Below are 20388 nucleotides of genomic sequence, written 5' to 3'. Positions count from 1 at the left end.
CTCGTTCCTTAACGTCAATGAGAGTAAACGACACTGTCGTTGAAGTTCACACGCAACGTCATAACAGAAAAATCCTACGATGGAGCTTATTCGAAACTGGCACGACGAGGGTGTGTTCAAAAAAACGTCGATAAAATCTGTTCTGCTAGTTTCTCAAAATTCGTTGAAATTGTCAAGATTTTTCATTATTTTTAAAACTCGTTAAAAATGAGGGAGAAGTAATGAAAAAACGAAAATTTGCACTTGGACTTTTGAAAACTTTATTCCATCCATGAATGTATGGAATTGATCTTACAGCGAGACTTTTCAGGGGTAACAATTCCTCAGTGATCGATTACAGTCATTTAAAAAATTGAAAAAAAAAGTTTACTTACAAAAAAATGACCAAATTTATTGAAAAAAGGAATTTTTAAGTTGTAGACACTTGAAATTTTCCTGCGTGCAAATTTTCACCAGCTCGTCCACTTTTTAACTGAAAAATCTGATTTTTCATCGTTACCAGAAGAGATTGTCGAGCTCTTAGTCACGTGTATACATCGAGATATCGGATTTCAAGATAAACGGTGATTCCCACACGATCTTGAGCCTGCTGAAGATCGCGTCGAGCCACACAAACGTGTAGTTGCTTGATTTTTCTTTTTCTTCTATAAATAGAGTGTTTCTAATGGCGAGTATAGACGCAGGTGATGCGGTGATTCACAGGTTGTGCGCGAGGTGCTTTTGTGAAAAACAAACTGGCGACTGTCACGCATATTTAGCGGAATCGTGAAATAATCGCTTTGGAAAAAGCGTGTACGCAGATACGCACGCGCAGATGCGGATGGAAATAAAATTCGATGCAAAAGCGCATTGTCCCTGTTGGAATGCCCGCACTCATTCGCGGTCGCCGATTTCATTCGGGATTACGCGCTACGATTTTTCCTCAGTTCACTCAAGTTTCTTCGTCACAAATGAATTCCGATTGCGAGTCCTAAAAGGCATTTTCATTTACGGAAATCGCAGGGACGGACAAAAACACTTTTTCCAGTCGCGTTTCCTACCCGAGAAATCCGCGATCCGATTCCCTAGAAAATTTCTCACGTTTCGTTATTCAGAGCCGAAGACCCGTTGGAAAGAAGCGAAAAAATTCAAAACCTCACGAATAAGATCGATAAGAATAAAATCCTTTTCTTTTTCGTGTTACAAATGACAGGAATTTGGCAATTTTCGAGGACTTTTCAACCAACTATTCCCACGAAATTTTGCTCCACCTCCACGTGCTCCTCGTGCTCATAATTGAGCACCGATCAGCGCCAAGACCAGGTAAAGGACACACGTGCACGATTGCGAATATGCAACATCCATGTCTGGCGTTTTATATACAAGAGGCTTCATCTCGCCTTGGGCGATACCCACGCGTTCAAAATTACATAAACATTAACGTTGAGGAACTGATGAATACTTTCGATACTTTGAGCGCTTCTGGAAGCATCGTTTTCGATGTATAAACACAAATTGGTGGCAATATGGACCACCAACGATTTTTCGGTGTCGTTGGCCCAATGAGAGCAAAAATCAAGTCACCAAGATCGAGTTTCATTCGTAGATCGATCAACATTTTTTGTGGGTCAAAAGTTCGATTAAAATTAAAGCAATTCATTGAATTTATGTTGATCAAATTAAAGTCGAAATTATTAATAAAATTGATAAACACTTGCATTAAGAATATTTTCATCACAAGAATGTAATAAAATGCTTTAAAAATGTCATAAAAGATAAAATTTATGCTTCTACTTGACCAGTTGATGATTGAGTCCGTACCGGTGACACTTTAAATACACGTAATCTAGGGAACTTTTTATTGTGCGAAAGAAAGTTTATATCGGTGTAATGGCGCCGAGTCAAAGGATTGGTCACAATTCGTTGAAAAAAGCGAAGCTGCTGGACGAATGAAAGCACGTGAGTCAGTCTCAAAAATAAATTTGATGAAACTCCGGTCATTTCCGAATTTGTCCGAAGTTCAATCAGCTGTTATTGCCAGGAGTCCAACGTAATGACTGGCATCCGCTTTCGACGCGTCAAAAACTAAATTTTTTCATGTTTTCTTTCCCAAAATCCCTGTAAGGGAATTTTTAAAGAAACGGAATCTGTGATAAATTTTCTTCGCGATCTAAACTTTTCCGAGCTCGAGCCACGGTGCAATTTTTTCACAATTGATATTATTGTGAGTTTTTCAATTGTAAATGAAATAACTGAAAATTTTGGCCCGTGAGAGGCCCCAAAACTGTGCTCATCGTTATCAGGGGACCTTAAACTATGATTTACCGCAAAAAAAGTGGACTTTATCGACCGGCCGAACTACTGTAATCCTCCAATTGAAGAAGCGCCATCACTCAGTAACCAGGGCTCACGGATTCATCATTTTTTTCTCCATTCCATCCAATTCTGAGGAGAATTCATTTTAAAAACTGCAAATAAAAAAGTCATTCGTTCCTATGAATCGAGAAACGAGAGTTCGCGCCATTTGAAAAAATGGCAAAGATACAATGCCGATTATTATTCAGCGAGTTGACCCTCGTGTTTCTTCGTGCATGATTCTCATCGTTACATCAAATCGTACGAATGTCAAGGCCACTACGACATTCATCGTCGTGTGTGGCTCTGCGTAGCTGGTTTCCTCGTACCGAACATCTCACATATTCGTGGGACGCACTTATTACAATTTTCCTTCTCTTTGTCTTCTCCCCCCCTCGTCCTCTCTCGCTCTTTCTCTTGCACTGCCTATTGTGTCTAATTCTTCAATAGTGAATCGTGAGTTGTCGAGTGTTTCGAGCACGTGCATAATAAATGTGCGTTACATGCATACCATAATCATACATGAAACGATTTGCGTGTATATTTTACTCGGACGAACGTCCGTGTACGTAGAGACAAACCCGTGCTGATTTCCATCTCCATAATTAGCAAGTATCCTGACCGATGATACGACGAGACGTGAACAAATGTCGTTTTTTTTTTAATTGTGAGATTCTAAGACATTTGTGAAGTGCAAAATATTTTTTGGGAGTTAAGGCGTTTCGGTGGAAGAAAATTTTGAATAAAATGGTGTTTTTGCAAATTTATGTTGGAAAATGTAATCAACGAATTTGGTAAATTGCTTAACATTTGTTAACGTGTAAGGAAACTCCTTAATATCGATGATATGAATGAAAAAAAAATCGTCGAGATTCTGGACTCTGAATTTCAGAGGCAAAATTGAACATTTGAATATGACAGGAGAATTTTTCGAATGGTTGAACTTTGTTCGCGTTATAATGGAGTCCGAGATCGTTGGCAGGAAGCATAAAAATGTAGATTTTTATTATTTTTATGGCTCTGTGGACAGTAATTTATTTCTCTTCTATTTTGCACTGTTACATTTGGATTAAAAAGTTTGAAACTTTTTGGTTATCGAAACAAGACAGCGTGACGTAGTGCTCAGGAAGTGTACTGAGTTACGTGTTTTTTTACATTTTATATTTGTCAGAAAGACACGAGCGGATTGTAATTGAAAACACACGAGTTATCTCGATTTGAGATAAAAATCTTAGGACATTCCCTGTTCAGAAGATTAGAGTTATTTTCGGAATTATAAGATACATAATTCAGGTTCTTCATTATTTGAATTATTGTCAAGATTAATTCGATGCGGTTATATTTAAAAAAAAACTGTTTCAAAAGTAGTTTTCTTGCAAATCGAATATTTCATTATTGTTTGAAAAGTTTGAGCGAAAATCGTTTTTTCCTTGCAACGAACGGCTTGGGTCTTTTTTTGGATTGAGAATAGGCAAAGCACAGCTCGATCATGAAACTTATAATTGCGCTTCCCAATCCAATTGCCAGAATAATAAAAGCAAAATCGAAATCTTCGAGATACAAAACGTTATATATTTTCATATTATATGTTATAAATATGTTAATATATAATTATTAATATATATTGATATAAATATATTTCGATATATTTTCGAAATTGTTTTAATATTCACAGTATTACTGATCATAGTAATTTATTAATCGAAATAGTGATAGTCGAATTTTCGGAAAAACAATATTCTAGTCGTCGTTCAATGGGCGATTGTTACATTCTATTTTCGTTGTAAACGTGCTTCGAGCCTTGAAGTTTCTACTTTATTTATTTCCGACAATCAAAGCTCTAGCTGAATCGATCTGTCTCCAAATTATCATTCAAAATTTATAAACTCAAAATTTTAGCTGTGCGACATTTTAGTCATTCTAATATTTTATCCCCACCCCTCCATTAGAGAATTCGAACCCTTTGCAATTATATAATAAAATAATCATTTTCTATTATTGAAATTTTCAAACCTGATGGGTTTTGGTTAAGCCACTATTTGAGAAAACGAATTTTCTTTTAATCCCCTCAGTTCTCTTTCGTTTGAAATTCTGAAGCAAACATCGCTTTTCTCTTGCGACTAACACCCTCGCTATCTTTTTCACTTGAGGGCGGGCAAAGCACAGTTCGATTACAAAACTTATAATAGCGCTTCCCAATCCAATTGCCAGAATAATAAAAGCAAAATCGAAATCTTCGACATACAAAACTCTAAAGCCATCATCACCGTTTCCGTTTTCAGTGACGTCTAAAGTATGAGACGCCTCTCGGAACGGTAACTCGCTGTAATAGTCATACAAACCAGACGCTAAGTATTGAGAGAAATGTCTATTATGCCTCGCTTGCAAAGGCCAGTTTTGTCGAAGTACACTTCTCATAGGGAACTCGGCAACCGCATTTTTAGACATATGAAGCTTCGACTCGAGGGTTTTGTTTATAAGATATTCCCTCCCACCAACGCAAGCAACAGATGAGTCGCGTAATACATCATCTATACAGGAAAGAGCGGGCAACTTTGCACGAACAAAACGTCCCTCGTAGGCCGCATCACTGAAAACCACCCGATCAGTTTCACGTCCGTAAAGGATGTAATTGGACTTTATCAGGTCACGTTTATTATTGACGTTGGGATAACGAACATGTTCGGACAGCCGAGCTGCTAGCTGCCCCTGATATAGAGCCTGAACAACTCCAACGAAGCACAATAAGCACGCTAAATAAAATCTCGGGCCCGACCCGGTCGGTACTTTGGTGAAGCTACCGTTACATATTATGACACGAAGAGTATTGAGAACTGCCATCGCGAAAGGTTGACGGAGAGCATATTTCAAGAAAATCACAGTAACGATTATCACAATCGAGACACCGATTCTCGAAGGGAAATCAATCGAAGTAATCACTTTCTCCCATTGGCTTGGATATCCGGTGTACTGAGTTATCGCGAAGAGCTTTCCGTAGACTGCATAACTCCCTGTAAGTTCAGGCAGGGTAGATAGTGGTGCGATACGAACTACCATATCACTCCGACCGTTGGTCAAATCCGCAACCAAACCATGACCTTCACCGTGTTGATCAACGTATCCGAAAGTCTCGTTTCGAGGGTGGATGACCATTTTGAATATCACGTTCATATACCGTGACATCATGCATAACTTGTAGTTGTTAACTGGATATCTCGAAAGTTCATGTTTAGAAACGTTCGGTGCAACGGAGTCATCAGTGATTGTTAAGCGAACCTCGTAACCACCGGCATCTCTCGTTTGGTCGAAATCAATATTTTTGCAGATTTTCACATTTTCTCGATATCGACGGGCGAATAGAGTCCACGGGTGGTCATTCGCGCCTTTCCGAGTTTCCACCAATTTCCAGGGTGCCGGAGCGAACTTGGTGTAAGGATTGAACATGTAAATCAAGGAGCCTTTCTCACCGTGATTGCAGATAAATTTCACCCCGAGAATATCCATCGTCCAAGCGGCCCACAAAAAATCAAAGGCCTCGTCACAGCCCACTTTTTTTCCATCGGGCGAGTGGATAACATAAAATTGAGCCAAGTGATTCCACCATTGGGAACGTTTTATATGAACGAGGGTGCTGTTGAACGCTGACGGTGACGCAGCCATGATCGCGAACATCTGCAGTTTGTACCGAGACATTGGCGGTATCGCCTCACTCTGTACCGAAGTTTCATCGTCTTTGAGTAAAACTATGCTGATTGGATCCCCGAAAAATATCGAAGCTATGAAAGCATTGGTCACGTTCCCGGCCACCCCGATTGTCGTAATGCGCTCTCCGTAACAAGATTTTATAATTTTCGTCTGAAACCCATCATAAAACCCATAAGTTTTGTCATCATAGCATCGCTGCAGGTTAACTCCCTTGAAAAACAATACAAATTTTCAATAAAAGGAAATTAAAGAAGAATTCGGCTCACCGTCACCAAGGCAAGATCGGCCGATTTATCCAACACGTTCGTCCGGCTCCCACCAACAACACTTATCACGACCAAGTATAAGACCAACAACACAAACCGAAACCTCATCTGACACGTGACTCTGGAACTTGGATCGAGAACGTAGTTACCGAAATGGCGAGCGAAAGTGTTTCGAATGTTTCACTCTGTTCGTCAATCTTTTCCAGTGTTGCAGTTTCCAATGGCGACGAAAGGTACAAAACATTCAATTAACTAAGACACGTGGAAGCTACGTCAATTGTACCGTCCCTTATCAAAATAACAGCATGCAATCTCATATTATTGCGAAGAAAATAATCCTGCCTGGATTCTAGTAAACTTTTACAACGAACCTTTCATAACCCAGATTTTATCATACTTTCAATACCTTTTATAACTTTTACCAACCATTTTTTCCACTCCTCATCAACGCGCAGTAGAAAGCGTTTGAATTCAGTTAATGGACATTTCTCGTATTTAAGCAGGATCGATTGTTGCAATTCCTTAATTACACTTCACCATGAACTCTGCACGTGCTTCCGCTCGGGCACGATATTATAGTTGCCGAAGCCAGTTCAACATAAAAATTTCCCTAATGTAACAAAACTGATAAAAATAGAAAATCAACGACCGACAAAAATTCGTCCATCTCAATGATTTCACGCAATTAATTTACTCTTCGCATTCTAGCCGACCGAATATCGTCGAATTAAAATCTTTTTCCAAACGACTGAACGAATCAATACCGCGGTACATTCGACACAGTAGTTCATATTGCCCCTCCGAGCCTTCGTTTCTCGTGCATGCACATGCAGACTTTTTGTTCGTGACAAAGAACAAGTGCAGACTGAGTTTATCAATGCTAATTGGGACATTAATTAGGGGACAATTACTGAGGAGGAGGTGCGGCAGGGCCAACATCTTTGCGATGGTACGCGTGGCTCGTAAACGATCCGCACGGAAGCAAATACGAATAAATACGTGTCGGTATAACAGGAAGATTAAAAAGTATTTTCAATACGCGTATGTACGGAGCAGTACGGAGTACAGGATCCATTAGCGACCTTGCAGATTTATCGGACCAAAATATATTGATTTTTTCGAGTACAGAACAGATTTAAAGATCTTTTTGTACAGTCCGATGCAAAAGCGAGTGATTGAATGAAAAAAATGAAAAAGTTCGTTCAAAATTTTTCCGAATTTTCGTCTCCTTTTCTTTCTCGCATTCTCGTCGTGTAATCGTAATTTTTATGTACATTTTTTTTCAACTTCAGAGTCAAGGAATTCATCTCATCTTTGCGACCTCGATCCGTCGTTACCGCCTGTAAATATTCTTGCCCGTTCTCCGTCCCGACGATTATTGCTCTTCGAGTACACACGGAAGAGTCATTAAACGTACGATTTTACACGCATATATATATTTATACATGATTGTAACTCGTAAACTCTCCGATTGGAGAATGTGTTTTACGTTATTAAAATTAGATACTTTTTCTTGATAAAAATACTGTGGATGATAAGGAAACTCGTCGCTGACGTTCCGACCTCGGCTGCAAATCTCAATCAGCCTTTTCTCTGCTTGTACGATTCAACGGATTTTTTTTTTCCACCGCAGTTTATGCTCATTTTATAAACAATAAAACGGAACGAACGCTTCTTGGGATTTCTTCATTCGTTTTTACGCGCCTCGTGCAAACCAAAAGCTCGAGATCTTCTTCCATTTGGATGATCGTTGCGGAACTCAAAGAGAAAAACAATTTTTTCTACTCGGTCATTTTACGCGTTGATTGCCGAGCGATTTTTTCCCCCGACCCATATTACCCCACCTCGCTTCGAGTCTATGGAAAAGAGCGAATTCTCATTGCGAACGGAGATTTATTCAGAGTAATTCATGCAGTTTATAATTCGAGTATTTTTTGCAGCTGCCCAAAGCTTCTTGAACCACCTGAGCCGAGTGAGTAACGCGACTATTAATAAATTAGAAAATTAACGAAACGAATAGGCGAGAGGAAAAAAGTGATAAATCGCGGGAGCGGATCTGCACGTTGATACGAGCAAGCGCCCCCAGGAGTGAAAGTTGTTTCTTTCGAGAACGATAAGTGGATGCTGGCATGTTATGTACAGATGTAAAATACTTTTTGTTACATTTTATGACAAATATATAACGCATATTCGAGATATAAAGCGGGTCGTAAATATGTTGGAATTCTATAAGCGAGCTTTCGTTGAACTTAAAGGGGTCACCCCGTGTGGCAGCCGGATTTTTTGGGCTTTTTCGCGATTTTTTTGCGGCGATAAAATAAAACATGGACTTTTGAAATTTGGAGGGTTTATTTACGGGTATTTCAACTCTATGATGGAATTTTTTAACTCTGATATGTCGGGTAGATTTTGTGTAAAACTACTCCACAGGAGCCCATATGTTTTTCCATGATCTCCACGATTTATGAAAATTGAAATCAGGTGTTTTGAAGCCCAAAAATCCTTCAGTTTTTCATATTTTTGTATGATCTTAGTTCAGACGATAGCCACTGCTTAACGAATCAAAACGCTCTTTGGTTTTTTATCTCAGATAAACGAATCCCCCGGAATCGTGGAGACCGTGGAGAAACACATGGGTTCATGTGAAGTAGTTTTACACCGAATCTACCCGAGGCATCAGAGTTCACAGATTCTATCACAGAGTTGAAATTCCAATAAATAAACCCTTCAAATTTCAAAAGTTTGTTTTTTTTTCCTCGCTGCAAAAAAAATCGCGGAAAACCCCCAAAACATCCGGCTGCCACGCGGGGTTACCCCCTTAATCGAATAATAGTTGAAAATAATGTTCTCCTCACTCTCTCTCTCTCTCTCTCTCTCTTTCTCTCTGTGTAAGTTCTCTGAAAAAAGATCTCGAGCACAGTCGAACTGGTGGTGGGAGATTGTCGCTTCACGCAAGTAAATCGCCCTTTTTCTCCAGCCTCTAATTCCTTTGCTCCAGGAAGCAATGAGTTTGAAGAACGTCGTAGATTTTTTTCTGTACCGATGGAAAGCTGTTGAGAGATAAGCAAAGAAAGGAGTCACTCTCCCTTCCTTCTCTCCGAGGCGGAGAGGATTCATATCAAGATTGTGGATATTTTTCGCTTCGCAGAAAAGCGGGCGTGTTCGACTGACCCGCGCTGATGCCAAGAGCTCTCCTGAGAAGTGATAATAAATTGCGATGACCGTGAGCCCTCGTTAATTCGCACTTCGTGCATTTTTTCCTCTCGTATATGCTTCTCCGAGGATCTCAGGCTGCTGAGCAGAACGATGCGAATCTGCAAAATGTCCCTATGTACAGGGAGGTCCGCGATTTCATGTTAAAATCCACCAAATCGGATTCAGCACCCGACGCCGAGTAAAAAAGTTCTTGGACGTTTTTCAATACAACGAAAATCCGATGAGTTATGAAGCTTCAAAGTCCTCGACCAATGGAAGCGCGCGCCCCTCCACGCCTGCCTTCGTAGCGTCACCTGCGCGCGCCACCATTGGTCCAACTTCAAAGATTAATAACTCCTTCAATATTCGTCCGATCGAAAAACCTCCGAGGACTTTTCCACTCAGAATTTCATTTCCTGTCTAAATTCATGGGCTTCACTCCTCATTCGTTGAACACCCCATGTACATCCACAAAAATATATGCCCGCATAACAAAGATCGAGTTTAACACATAGAACGCGAATATTGCCGGAGGTCCATCTCGCGGATGGCGCACAGAGGTAGAAAAAAAGAAAGATCGAAAGTGAGAGAAAGGAAGAGACGTGGAAAAAAACAACAAAGAAGTTTGCATGGCGCCAGGCATACGTGAACGCGGTCTGTACCACGGACTTCCCGATGTACACGCACAGGCGCACGTGATCATATATGTAAAACCGAGCGTACGTACTCGCTACTTTTCACATTGTCGTCATCAGCACTCTGTGGAAGAGTTCCCGCGAGAGTTCACACACCAAACGTATGCACCACCTTGAATAATTCCCCGGCAATTAAATGTCAGATTTACCGGAATCTCTTGAAGGTCGAGATGTGTACACACAATTTAATCCTTTTATGCATACCTGTGTGGCTCCGTACGTAGCTCTTTGGCATCGAGCGATGTGGAAAAACGAAAGATTCTATATGTTTATGCTAATGGTATTTTATAAACGAATCTATACTCACGATTCTCCCTCGGGTACATGCAGTATCGGCTATAAACATGTCCGGATAAGTAAACTTCCTAATTTGATGGGAATGACTTGGAGCAGTGGGATTATCTTTTTCATTGTGAAAAAATAAAAACAAATATCATTGTTCCTTTGAGTGAAAACTAAAATTCGGACTTGGGCGTGCTGTTTTTTGCTGTTGTTGCAAAAAGTGAGGACTGGAAGTGCAGCAACCGAAACGAGTGTAGATCTAATCAGGACCACTCCCTTAAAGGGAAACGTCGCGAGTGCTAGCGTCCGAGAGATTATTTCGGGTCGACTTGGTCCTCGCGCGCCCGAGCACCATGGGTGTCAAAAATCCATTGAAAGGTTGTGAGAGATCGACAAAAGTGTGCCTCCTCGTCGCGCACGCTGCGGTCACCAAGGAAGGATCGAAAATGTGGAGAACGCTGCCGAGTGCTCGGGACCACTTATTTCCCCGAAGCAATATAATCGAACATGAAAATCTGCCGGGTGAGGCCCCCACGCGTTCATTAACATATTAACGCTTTTTATAAACGTCACTTTAAACCGCGATGTACGTTATCGAACGGCCACGCTTGAAGTAAAAAAGTCGCTCCTCGCTCCGCCATCCGCGGATTTAACGCGCGTTAAATTATTTATTGAAAGCCAAATGAAAATATTTCGACTGCAGACGCGTGCGAGCCGGAAAAAGGCACACGAAACGAGATGTAAAAAGAGAGGAGGACGACGGAGAAGGTGATCCGGTGATGAGTGTTGTAAGCGTGCATAAACCTTTTGTGTTAAATTTTATGGATCTCGGGCAGGGTGTCCGAGGAATCACATCGAAACTTCAAGCACCTTTGAAATCTTGAAACCCCAAGAAAATAAGTCCTGAAAAATTTATTTCTACGACGCACCGTTGACGAGTTATCGATCAATAACTGTCAACCAATACCGAGCGCCCGCGGCGCGGAGCGGGGTGGGGCTGGCCACGCCCCGTGGCGCATTTCCCCCACCCCGAAAGCTCCCAGCACTCGAGCAAACTCTTTTTCGCTCTCCCATCGATATCTCGTCAACGAAACATCGTAGAGAAAAAAACCCAGAGACTTTTCTCTTCAGAATTTCACGATCTATCGAGCCTCGAAATTTCGAACGGGAATTCCGAGCCACCCGGTATACACATCGACGAAATGAGTCGCCTGCTTTGTTCACCGATTCTCAATGTTCTCGGAGTGCACAAGAACGAGAATGGACGAAGACTCGCCGCTGCAGTATCGTCCTCATCCTCTTTGTCCGCTCGTGATTCGGGGGACGTGGCGCCGCCATGGATATGTACATAAATGCATTCTCTTTTGAGAATGTACATTCGCGATGTCTGGGCCCAGGAATTTACATTTTTATTGAACAGCAAGAAGAAACTCGTGCTCACTCTTTCATTAGGGATTTATGATTTTTTTCATCTAAAATAAATCGATTAAAAATTATTTTCGTGCCTATAACTCGTGATCGACGTTTCCAAATGGCCAACCAACAATTATCGAATCAATGAAACGTTAACCACCTTTCATTACGTAATGAAACTGGTAAAAAAAAAGCAATCAAAAGAAAAAATCGTTAAAGCACAGTTCGAATGCGATCTCGATCGAACTCACGCCAACTCTCTGTTACTCGAGTTGTTCCTCGAGACCGCATAAACCGGCCTTTATGCGCGCGCGCGCGTCCGACGCCGAGAGAAATCCCGTGGGATTCGACAATTCCAATTGCAATTCCGTTCGAGACGGAAAAAAAACGAAAGTTTGTGCACGGCCAATCGTGTTTTATGCTCGAGTCTCGTTTTTTTTTAATTTTTCTATTTTCTTTTTCATCCAATCACGCACTTCAACATTATTAATGATACGGTATATGAGTTAATTATGATAATGACGATGACGACGATAATAATTATAATGACGATGATAGGAGGTAATCGAACATGAATAAAAATGAAGCTCGATCATCCACCGCAAAACACTTCGAGTCTAAAATCCATCGGCTCGTTCGCGTCGATACGAACCTCGAACTTTTTCATAGTTCACTCATCCTCGTTTCGGCCACTGAAATTGAGTGAATAAATCGTTTTTGTTTTCAATTCTCTTCTCATTTTTATCGCAACGTTTCTCTAAAGAGCTTCTGGAATAAAAATCATTGCGAGGGTCGGAAAAGTTTCGGTTCAATGATATTCCCATTAAATCGAGCGAACGATCGATTTGGCGAAGAATTGCCTGTAGATAAAAATACGTGACTGGATTCCACCTACGTCAGAGGACATATAGGCTCGAGTGTCCAGCAGCCGTGGTCGGGTCGCGTCCAGCGTGGTGGACTTTGCGAAGAAAATCGCCCGGAGGAAGGGGCTAAACAAGTCCGAAACCGCTTCGAATCGGTGCGAGAGAGATCCAGCCTTAAGAAAAAGAGAGTATCACGATACTCAGCAAAGGCTGGAGCGAGACCGACGACGCCGAGACTCGCAAAAGAAAAAGAAGAAGAAAAAGGGAAAATATCATTCCGTGTATGCTTTATGTATATACATCAAACTTCGGGGTAAAATGGACCCGATCGATCAATTACGATGAATTTTTACTCAAATTTATTGACAAGATGTAAATAAAGATCGATTCTTAAGCAGGGAGCTCAAACCCCGTTTCTCTGACGCAGTTTTGCGGATTCTTCGGCGGATTTTTCTTTCTGCGGAAATTAGCGTTTATGATAATGATGAAAATCTTGATTTTGTGCCAGCGAATTGAACGAGGAAAAGCCACCGAGTTTAAATGTCATCGAGCCCCGACAAAGTCGGAGTAGAACTTGATAAACTTTCCGATATTCTCAAAATTTCGATTTTTTTCATATTCACAAGCTTCATTAGATTTCGAAAGCGCTGGCCAGATACGTAATTAGTTTTAATTTTTGGCATGCAATATTGGAAATGAATTTCTACACCCGAAGATAAAAAGTTGTCGAAGAGTGAGAATTTAGCTGATCGCGGTGCATTTGAAAGGTGAGTGGGCCATATTCGCCCCAATTTTCCTGCATACGTTGTCCGACGTACATATTCAAGAGACTCGGGCACTCGGGCGAGATGCTGTCGAGAGAGACTCGGAGCGCGGGAGAGAGAAGAGACGAAGCGAGACTGAAATCGGGAGAGGGAAGTTCGAAAGAGTGAAGAATCCGAAGCGCTGTGGCTCGGAGTACCAGCGAGATCTTTCGAGTCTCGTAAGGTCAGTTGTCAGACTCGCGCTGGACCGCGGAGCGCGCAGTGGATGTCGAGTTTTGTGTCTCCACGAGAGAGCTCTATCTCGAGAGCGAGCGTAGTGCAGGATGTGAAGATCCGCGAGTATCTTTAGCCTCGTTTTGCACGTTCGATCGTAGTCGGTGTTAATTTTACTTTTTCTTTTCTCATTCCCTTTTATCGCGATCCTGCAGCGTGGAGGGACATTTCGAGGGCTGAATTTCGGTACGTATTTTGAGAAATTCTACTTCATTTGAATATAGAAAGAAAAATAAAAATAAATCGGGCCCCAAACAATTAATCGTCAAATCAACGTTCGTTGGGACCAGATTGAAAAAAAGGAGGAAGCAGAAAAAAAATTTTCAACGAGGACAAGACTCTCCGGATGGGAAATAATAAATTTTCATTATTTCGAAAGAATTATTCAATTATTCATGACACACCGAATGATTTTCGTAATGAAACCAAATAAAATAATGTTCATGCAGCACACACAGACCCGAAGGCCAATGTGATTCGAGCGCTGACGAGAACCCATCGAGATTGCATCGCGCTCGCTCGCTGTTACGAGGCATCGACTCTATGCATCGTAGTTGGATCCACGAGAGGATAAATACGCAGCAAAAAGAAACAAAAAATAGGCAATTCTCGGGCACAATGTGTTATCGTTAAATGAATCGTGACACTTGAAAGTTAGCGGTCTCCATAAATCGCGATATTGCGACGTCGAGGGGATCAACTAATACGAAAACTAAAGTTATACGTGGATGAATATTAAGGTGGATAAATGGTAATGTAAAATCGGGGATTGTGAAGGATCGAGCGAGCTGTTGTGTTCGAGCATCGTCTCGTGCCTCTCGTTCCCGATATCTCGTGTGTGCAACGGTGCATTAGCGTACGCGTTTCGAAGGTCGTTTGTCGATGCGAATAATAATTAAGGAGCAAAACTGTGTGCTGAAGCGATCGATTCGGAGTCGCTGAAGTTGACGAGTGCGCATCATTTCTCCGTGTGCAAAACGAGCGAGTAAATTGGCGCGATCCCTTCGCACTTGGTCGATCAATTATCGTGAGAATTTCACGCTGAAAAAGTGCAAAAGTAACGACGAACAAGTGTCTTTGACCGTTTCAATCAAGCCGGAAGTCGAGACCGCACGCCCGCGAGAGACGTCAATAAAAATAATGATTTATCAGTCGAATCATCAAAACCCAACAATGTCCTCGACTCGAAAGACTTCGCCGCGTCCGCAACATCGAAAATTACACTCGACCGCGTCGAAATCGGCCGCATCCTCCTCCAAGGCCAATATCAAACGAGATCGCGAGAAACCGATCGAGAGATGTCGAGGAAGATGCAGGGTTCAGTGGAGCGAAAAACACGTCAAAGAGGGCCTCGTACTCGTACAGGAAGCTCAACTCGCGAGGGTCGTCAAAACCGGACCCATTTCCGAACACTATGAAATCGACCCGAAACCATTCGCAAGGTAAATATATATTATTCGATCTTTTTTCCAATCAATCAATCTCGGAATAAATTATTCTCACTCACGTTTTGTCTAATTATGTCGCCCGAGGTCCTCCTTCTCAGTCAAAAAACACATTTTTTCCATTTCTCCCAAAGAAACGTTTGAACCCAAACGATTGAACTAGGAAAGTAGAAGGAACGCGCAGTTTCATGAAAGTCTAAAAGTTCCCGAGCTGCTGAGCTCTTTTGAAGTTCATTTCGGATATCGGAAAGCCTCGTAGAATCTCAAAAAGTAAGTGAAGACAAAGAAATCAGTAATTAATAAAAATGAGAGAGAAAAACGACGTTTCGATGAGCCTAGCAGAAAGTTGAGTGCGTACGAAAGCGAAACACCGTAGCCCAAAGCGTCGTCGTAATAACGCTGCCGAGCAATAAGTCACCTGGAATAACGCGTCGTTGGCGAGAATAGTTTAAATACGCGAAGTGCGAAACGAGGACGATTAGGCTACCGGCGACGAAAGAGCCTTGACTGAAGCGGCGTGCCTCGGATTGTCCTTACTTGGGATTTGAAATACCGGTCACCCTCGAAGTGTCCAAAGCTTTGATGATTGGGGCCAAGAGTCAATGACACTCGAACGCGATCAAGAAAATGAGAAAGATCGTGAGCGAAATCGTCGTTGGATCCGGAGCTTCAAAATTACCAGGGAAACCTAAAGTTTCAATGAACCTTCAGAAAGGATCGGGCTGGAAAAGAAAAGCTCTCGAAACCTCGCCGCCTCTTCGTTCGTCCCCCTTCCCTCAAAAGCCTCATCACGAATCCTCGTGTGGATAAATACGTTAATCAATCCGCTCACCCAAAATGACGGCGGGTTCACTCATGAGAAAATAGACGCAGTTGTCCGAGGAAGAAAAGATATTAATTAGCACGCGGTTAAGCTAGTTCATGCACGAAACTATTCTCTTAAGAAAGTCTTGAAATTTCCACACATTTTCAATGGCTAGTCGACTACAAATCAAATTTTAAAGGCTTCGTCTTATTTTTTATTCAGATAAATGTCTTTAAGCACGAAGAAAAACTCAGAGGGCTGTAGGGACCATGCGTAAAAAATCGTTTATCTTTCCATACAACGAATGAACGCTTCGTACCAAGTTTTTGAAAAACGTACACGCAAAACGAAGGTCTGAGAAAAAATTCGATACGATTTTCTCGCTAGTAATAAAAACATATTACCTTAAAGATTGAGCAAAATTGGTTGAGCACTCGTCACCTCAAATTTGCTTATTTCTCGTTTCTTCTTGGCCCATTCCTGTCCCAGTCTTCTGTCTTTTAGTTAACACTTTTTTCTCGATCCATTTCCCTTTGCGCTCTCTAAAGCGACTGTTGACATAAAAAACTGTGGTATTTTAGCCAGGGACGAATGAAATTTTGGGCTCCGTCAGTGATGGACCCCGTAATTTCATTCTCCAAAAAAATAAGTTGAAAAAATGTATTTGCAATTTTAAATAAATAACTGACGTTAATTCAGAGTGATAATATCTTTAATTAGGAAGTCAAATTCGAGCCAATTTAGACACCCATAAAATACGATCCTACGGGCACGATTTACCTTAAACATCGACTCGTCACACGGTAAAGCGTTTCTGGTAGAGACTTTCGTTGCAGGATACAAAACACGTGTACGTCGCTTGCTCTGTACATGCGTCAATGCCCCCCCCCCCCCCCCCTCCTCCTCCTCCTCCTCCTTCCCCCGATCTTTAAATATGTGTCCAGAAGAGGCATAAAAAAAAGGAGAAAGGCCCGAAGCGCCATGCCGCTCTCTGGCATTAATCACATTTGTTGTGACGATTAATTGCAGAGCGGTAAACTAGATCCGCAATAATTACTGGTCTCCGATGAACGCGCGAGGCGGACAAGGAGCGTGACGCGTTCAACCGTCATATCTCAGGTCGGAGCGGGTTAACGCTCGCTGTTAAGTAAGCTGAGTTATGACGCGATGTCCCTTCGGAGACACGTGTGGATCGCTCAGGAGAGGCAACGCTGCGCTTCTACTTCATTTCTTAAAACTCTTTTCGGTCGGAGTCTCTTGATTGGCGAGTTTAATTTTGCCCGGAATTTCATGACCGCAGAGGAGAAAAACTTGGATAAAAATCGGTTGAATCTCAACAGAGTTTGGTTTCATAATTTCCTGGAGGGATCTTCGTTTTTCGATTTGTTAGAAGCTCGCTTCAATCGACTTGAACATCGGACGTTTTTGGCATCGATTCATTGATCCTTTGGTCCAGGTAACTGGGGTCTAAAATCAACTTGTTCCGTACCTGCCCTTGCTCGAACACGCTTTTTTGCCAAATTACGTTTTTGAACGCGGCTCGTTGATAAAAGTCTCGATAAAACGTTGATAAAACGATGAAAAAAAACGTGATTTTTCGTAGTTTTTGGAAAAATCTAAAATCGTATGATACGCGCTACAGCCATTTACCTATTGAATCTAAAAGCATTTTTATTTTTTTTCTCCGATCGTTAATTCCACAGACTTTATCAACAGCGCACGCCCATTTTTTTTGGACTTGTCTTCCCCCCACTTTTCTGTACGAAAACTGAGTAGAATAAAAGTGAAAAAAAAATTTTGTGCATTTTAAGAGTCTATTTTTTAGGCCTGACACTTTTTGTAGCATTATTTATAATTTATAGCGGTCAGAAAAAACCGTGAAAAGAGTCTTTTTGTTGGTCGTCTAATTAGAGTAGACCCCTTAAAAAAATGACGATTCGCGATGTTGCCGGAGGTTAGAGCGGCCGATAATTGTGCTTGGCAGACTTTGACGAGGTTCTACGAAACTCGGACTTGTGTCACATGTGCCAGGTGGCACTAATCTCCCGAGATCTCCGCATTTATTTTTCTCAACTTTTGTCCGCTGACCCATTCGCTACTTTCGGTGCTCAAAGTCGCTATAGAATTTGATACTCGGACCCGTTAGGCCCGATCCGGCGTGGGCTTGCGAAATTGTTATTTTTTTGGTCACTCGGCACGTGGGCGAGCAAATAAGTGCCCCAAAACTCGATCGACAATAATTTTTCTCTATTCGTTATCGAACTTTGATCGTTTCGTTGGCCAGTTATCAATTCACGAATTTCACGAGCTCCAATCCGGGCGAACGAGCCGCAAGACCAAATCGTCTCGAAGAAACCGAGAAAAAAAGGAGATTTTTCTCCAAAGATCGTTTCGCAATCCTCCATTCGGCGTCGAACAATCCCATAAATCAACTGAACAAAGCTGCAAGCAAATCCAGGAGGCCAAATCCCAGCAGTTTTTCATCGCATCCAAGAATCTAATCCACGCGAGCGAACAGCGAAGAATGATGAAACTGAGCGTGGAAAGTGCGAAGACCGATTGAATTTTTGTGAGTCCAAAAAACCTATAAAATCGAGCTCAAACGTATAATGAAATTCCCCATTGAATGGTACGTCAGAGTTTTACGGTTGGTGCAAAGAGCCCTGTCGTGTCGCTCCGGCGTGCACGACACAGCGTTATGAGATCGTTTCTCTGAACTTAGCTCGTTTAATATTCATGCTTTATGTTAATAAGAATTTTAATGTGTATTTTTCCCGCACGTATTGATACTCTCGTTACTCAAAGTAGCAATTTATGTGAAAACATGTAAGAACAATGATCATGATAAACGATCACGTACGCGCATGTGCATGGAATAATATCGGTAGCGCACAATTGCCACACTCGCTTTTTCCAACTCTAATGAACTCGATTTAATCGCCCCCTTCCCATTCAATGCCCCACACACACACACACACACACACACACACAGAGAGAGAGAGACGCTGACGTTTGACATACAAACTCAATCACACGAGATAAATCTCGAGGCGCCATTATATTGTCTATCCAGTGTGGCCATCTAGGCCGGCCGTGCACTGTGCAATAGAAATTTCTTACACCTTACAACATGCAAAATATACAAATATATAAAGGCCTGCTAACTGCGTCGACTCAATGATCCAATGAACTTCCTTCGTGGACGTTCTATCGCATTTTCCATTGAGACAAGACTTGACGTTGACCAGCCACGTGAGGAGGCTCGTCGAAAATAGATTGAAAATTCAAAAGTATTTTCAATGCTTTTGACTCAAGTTGTGGAGAAACTATTGCACCATTGTACGAAAACATAGCATGAAAAAAATTTTTAAAAAATTTCCAGTGCTTTAGTATCTAAAAGATGCGAGGTTTTATTTGTTTATAAAATAAACGAAAAACACCCAAAATTCTACGCTGTTCGTAGCCCTTAATATTTTTTATTGATAATTCGTTATTGGAATATTATCGAATGCTTTTCGAGTGAACATTAATAAAGGAATTTTTTCATAAATTGCGGTTTTAAAAAATTGAAATTAAATTCTTCCTGGGCATGAACCTGCTCGACAAACTGAAAATAAAAAAGTACCAAAATACTGTTCGTTTTTAAAACAATTGGAGGCTTCACTTCTTCAATATTTTTCATTCCACGTGACCACGAAAGTAGCCACCGAGTATTTCCCAAGTTCAAACGAGCCTTAAATTGAAAAATCCTTTGCCACCGATGCTTTCGCGCCAGTAAACTCTCGTATTAAGCCGCAGCGGCCCCGTTGAATACGAAGTGCGTCGATAAATAATCTCAAATATATTGGTGCACGGGAAAAGTAAGGATGCTGCGAGAAAGACGTCGATAAATAGTCGAAAACAGAATGACAGGGGAACAAAAGTCGAAGAAAGCATAAATAATAAAGCGAAGAATGCACGGACATAGATATGTGCGTATATAAATTCGGTTTTATTGACGCCGTTAAGGCTTTAATCCCTCAGTTGGGAGGATCGATTTCGGTGGCTGGATGACTTATATATGTACAGGAGCGTTTATACGCTGTAAATCAGCGTGAGCAACGTCCACTGCACGCTGGAAGCTCTTTCTCGAAGGAATATCCACCCGCCGGGTTTTATGATCTTTGTCCATGACGATTATTTGCCGATTTTCTGCTCGTTTTGTCTGTGTGTTTAAAAAATGTTTTTATTTTAATTTATTTCGAGGATTATTTGACGTCGCTCGGGCTGACAAACACGGTTAAAGATTTCGTCACGGTTCATCACGAAATGCGCGCTCGGAAAGAGCAAACGAGAATCCTGTCAAGAC

At 41.5% G+C, this 20388-nt stretch overlaps 1 protein-coding gene across 1 annotated transcript in view; it reads left to right on the top strand.

Moving 5' to 3' along the window:
* Window positions 1-13741: 13741 nt before the first annotated feature.
* LOC122408593 (serine/threonine-protein kinase GIN4-like) overlaps window positions 13742-20388 on the top strand; it is a 27402-nt gene continuing 20755 nt past the window's right edge. Inside the window, exons 1-2 of the mRNA XM_043415457.1 lie at window positions 13742-13976; window positions 14240-15232. Coding sequence (XP_043271392.1) covers window positions 14931-15232 — 302 coding nt within the window. The 5' untranslated portion in view covers window positions 13742-13976; window positions 14240-14930. The remainder of the gene's footprint in view (window positions 13977-14239; window positions 15233-20388) is intronic.

Source organism: Venturia canescens, chromosome 3 (genome assembly GCF_019457755.1).
Source record: "Venturia canescens isolate UGA chromosome 3, ASM1945775v1, whole genome shotgun sequence".
Taxonomy (NCBI): Eukaryota; Metazoa; Arthropoda; class Insecta; order Hymenoptera; family Ichneumonidae; genus Venturia; species Venturia canescens.
The sequence above is the reverse complement of the archived record's forward strand: the minus strand, read 5'-3'. Positions and strand labels throughout refer to the sequence as shown.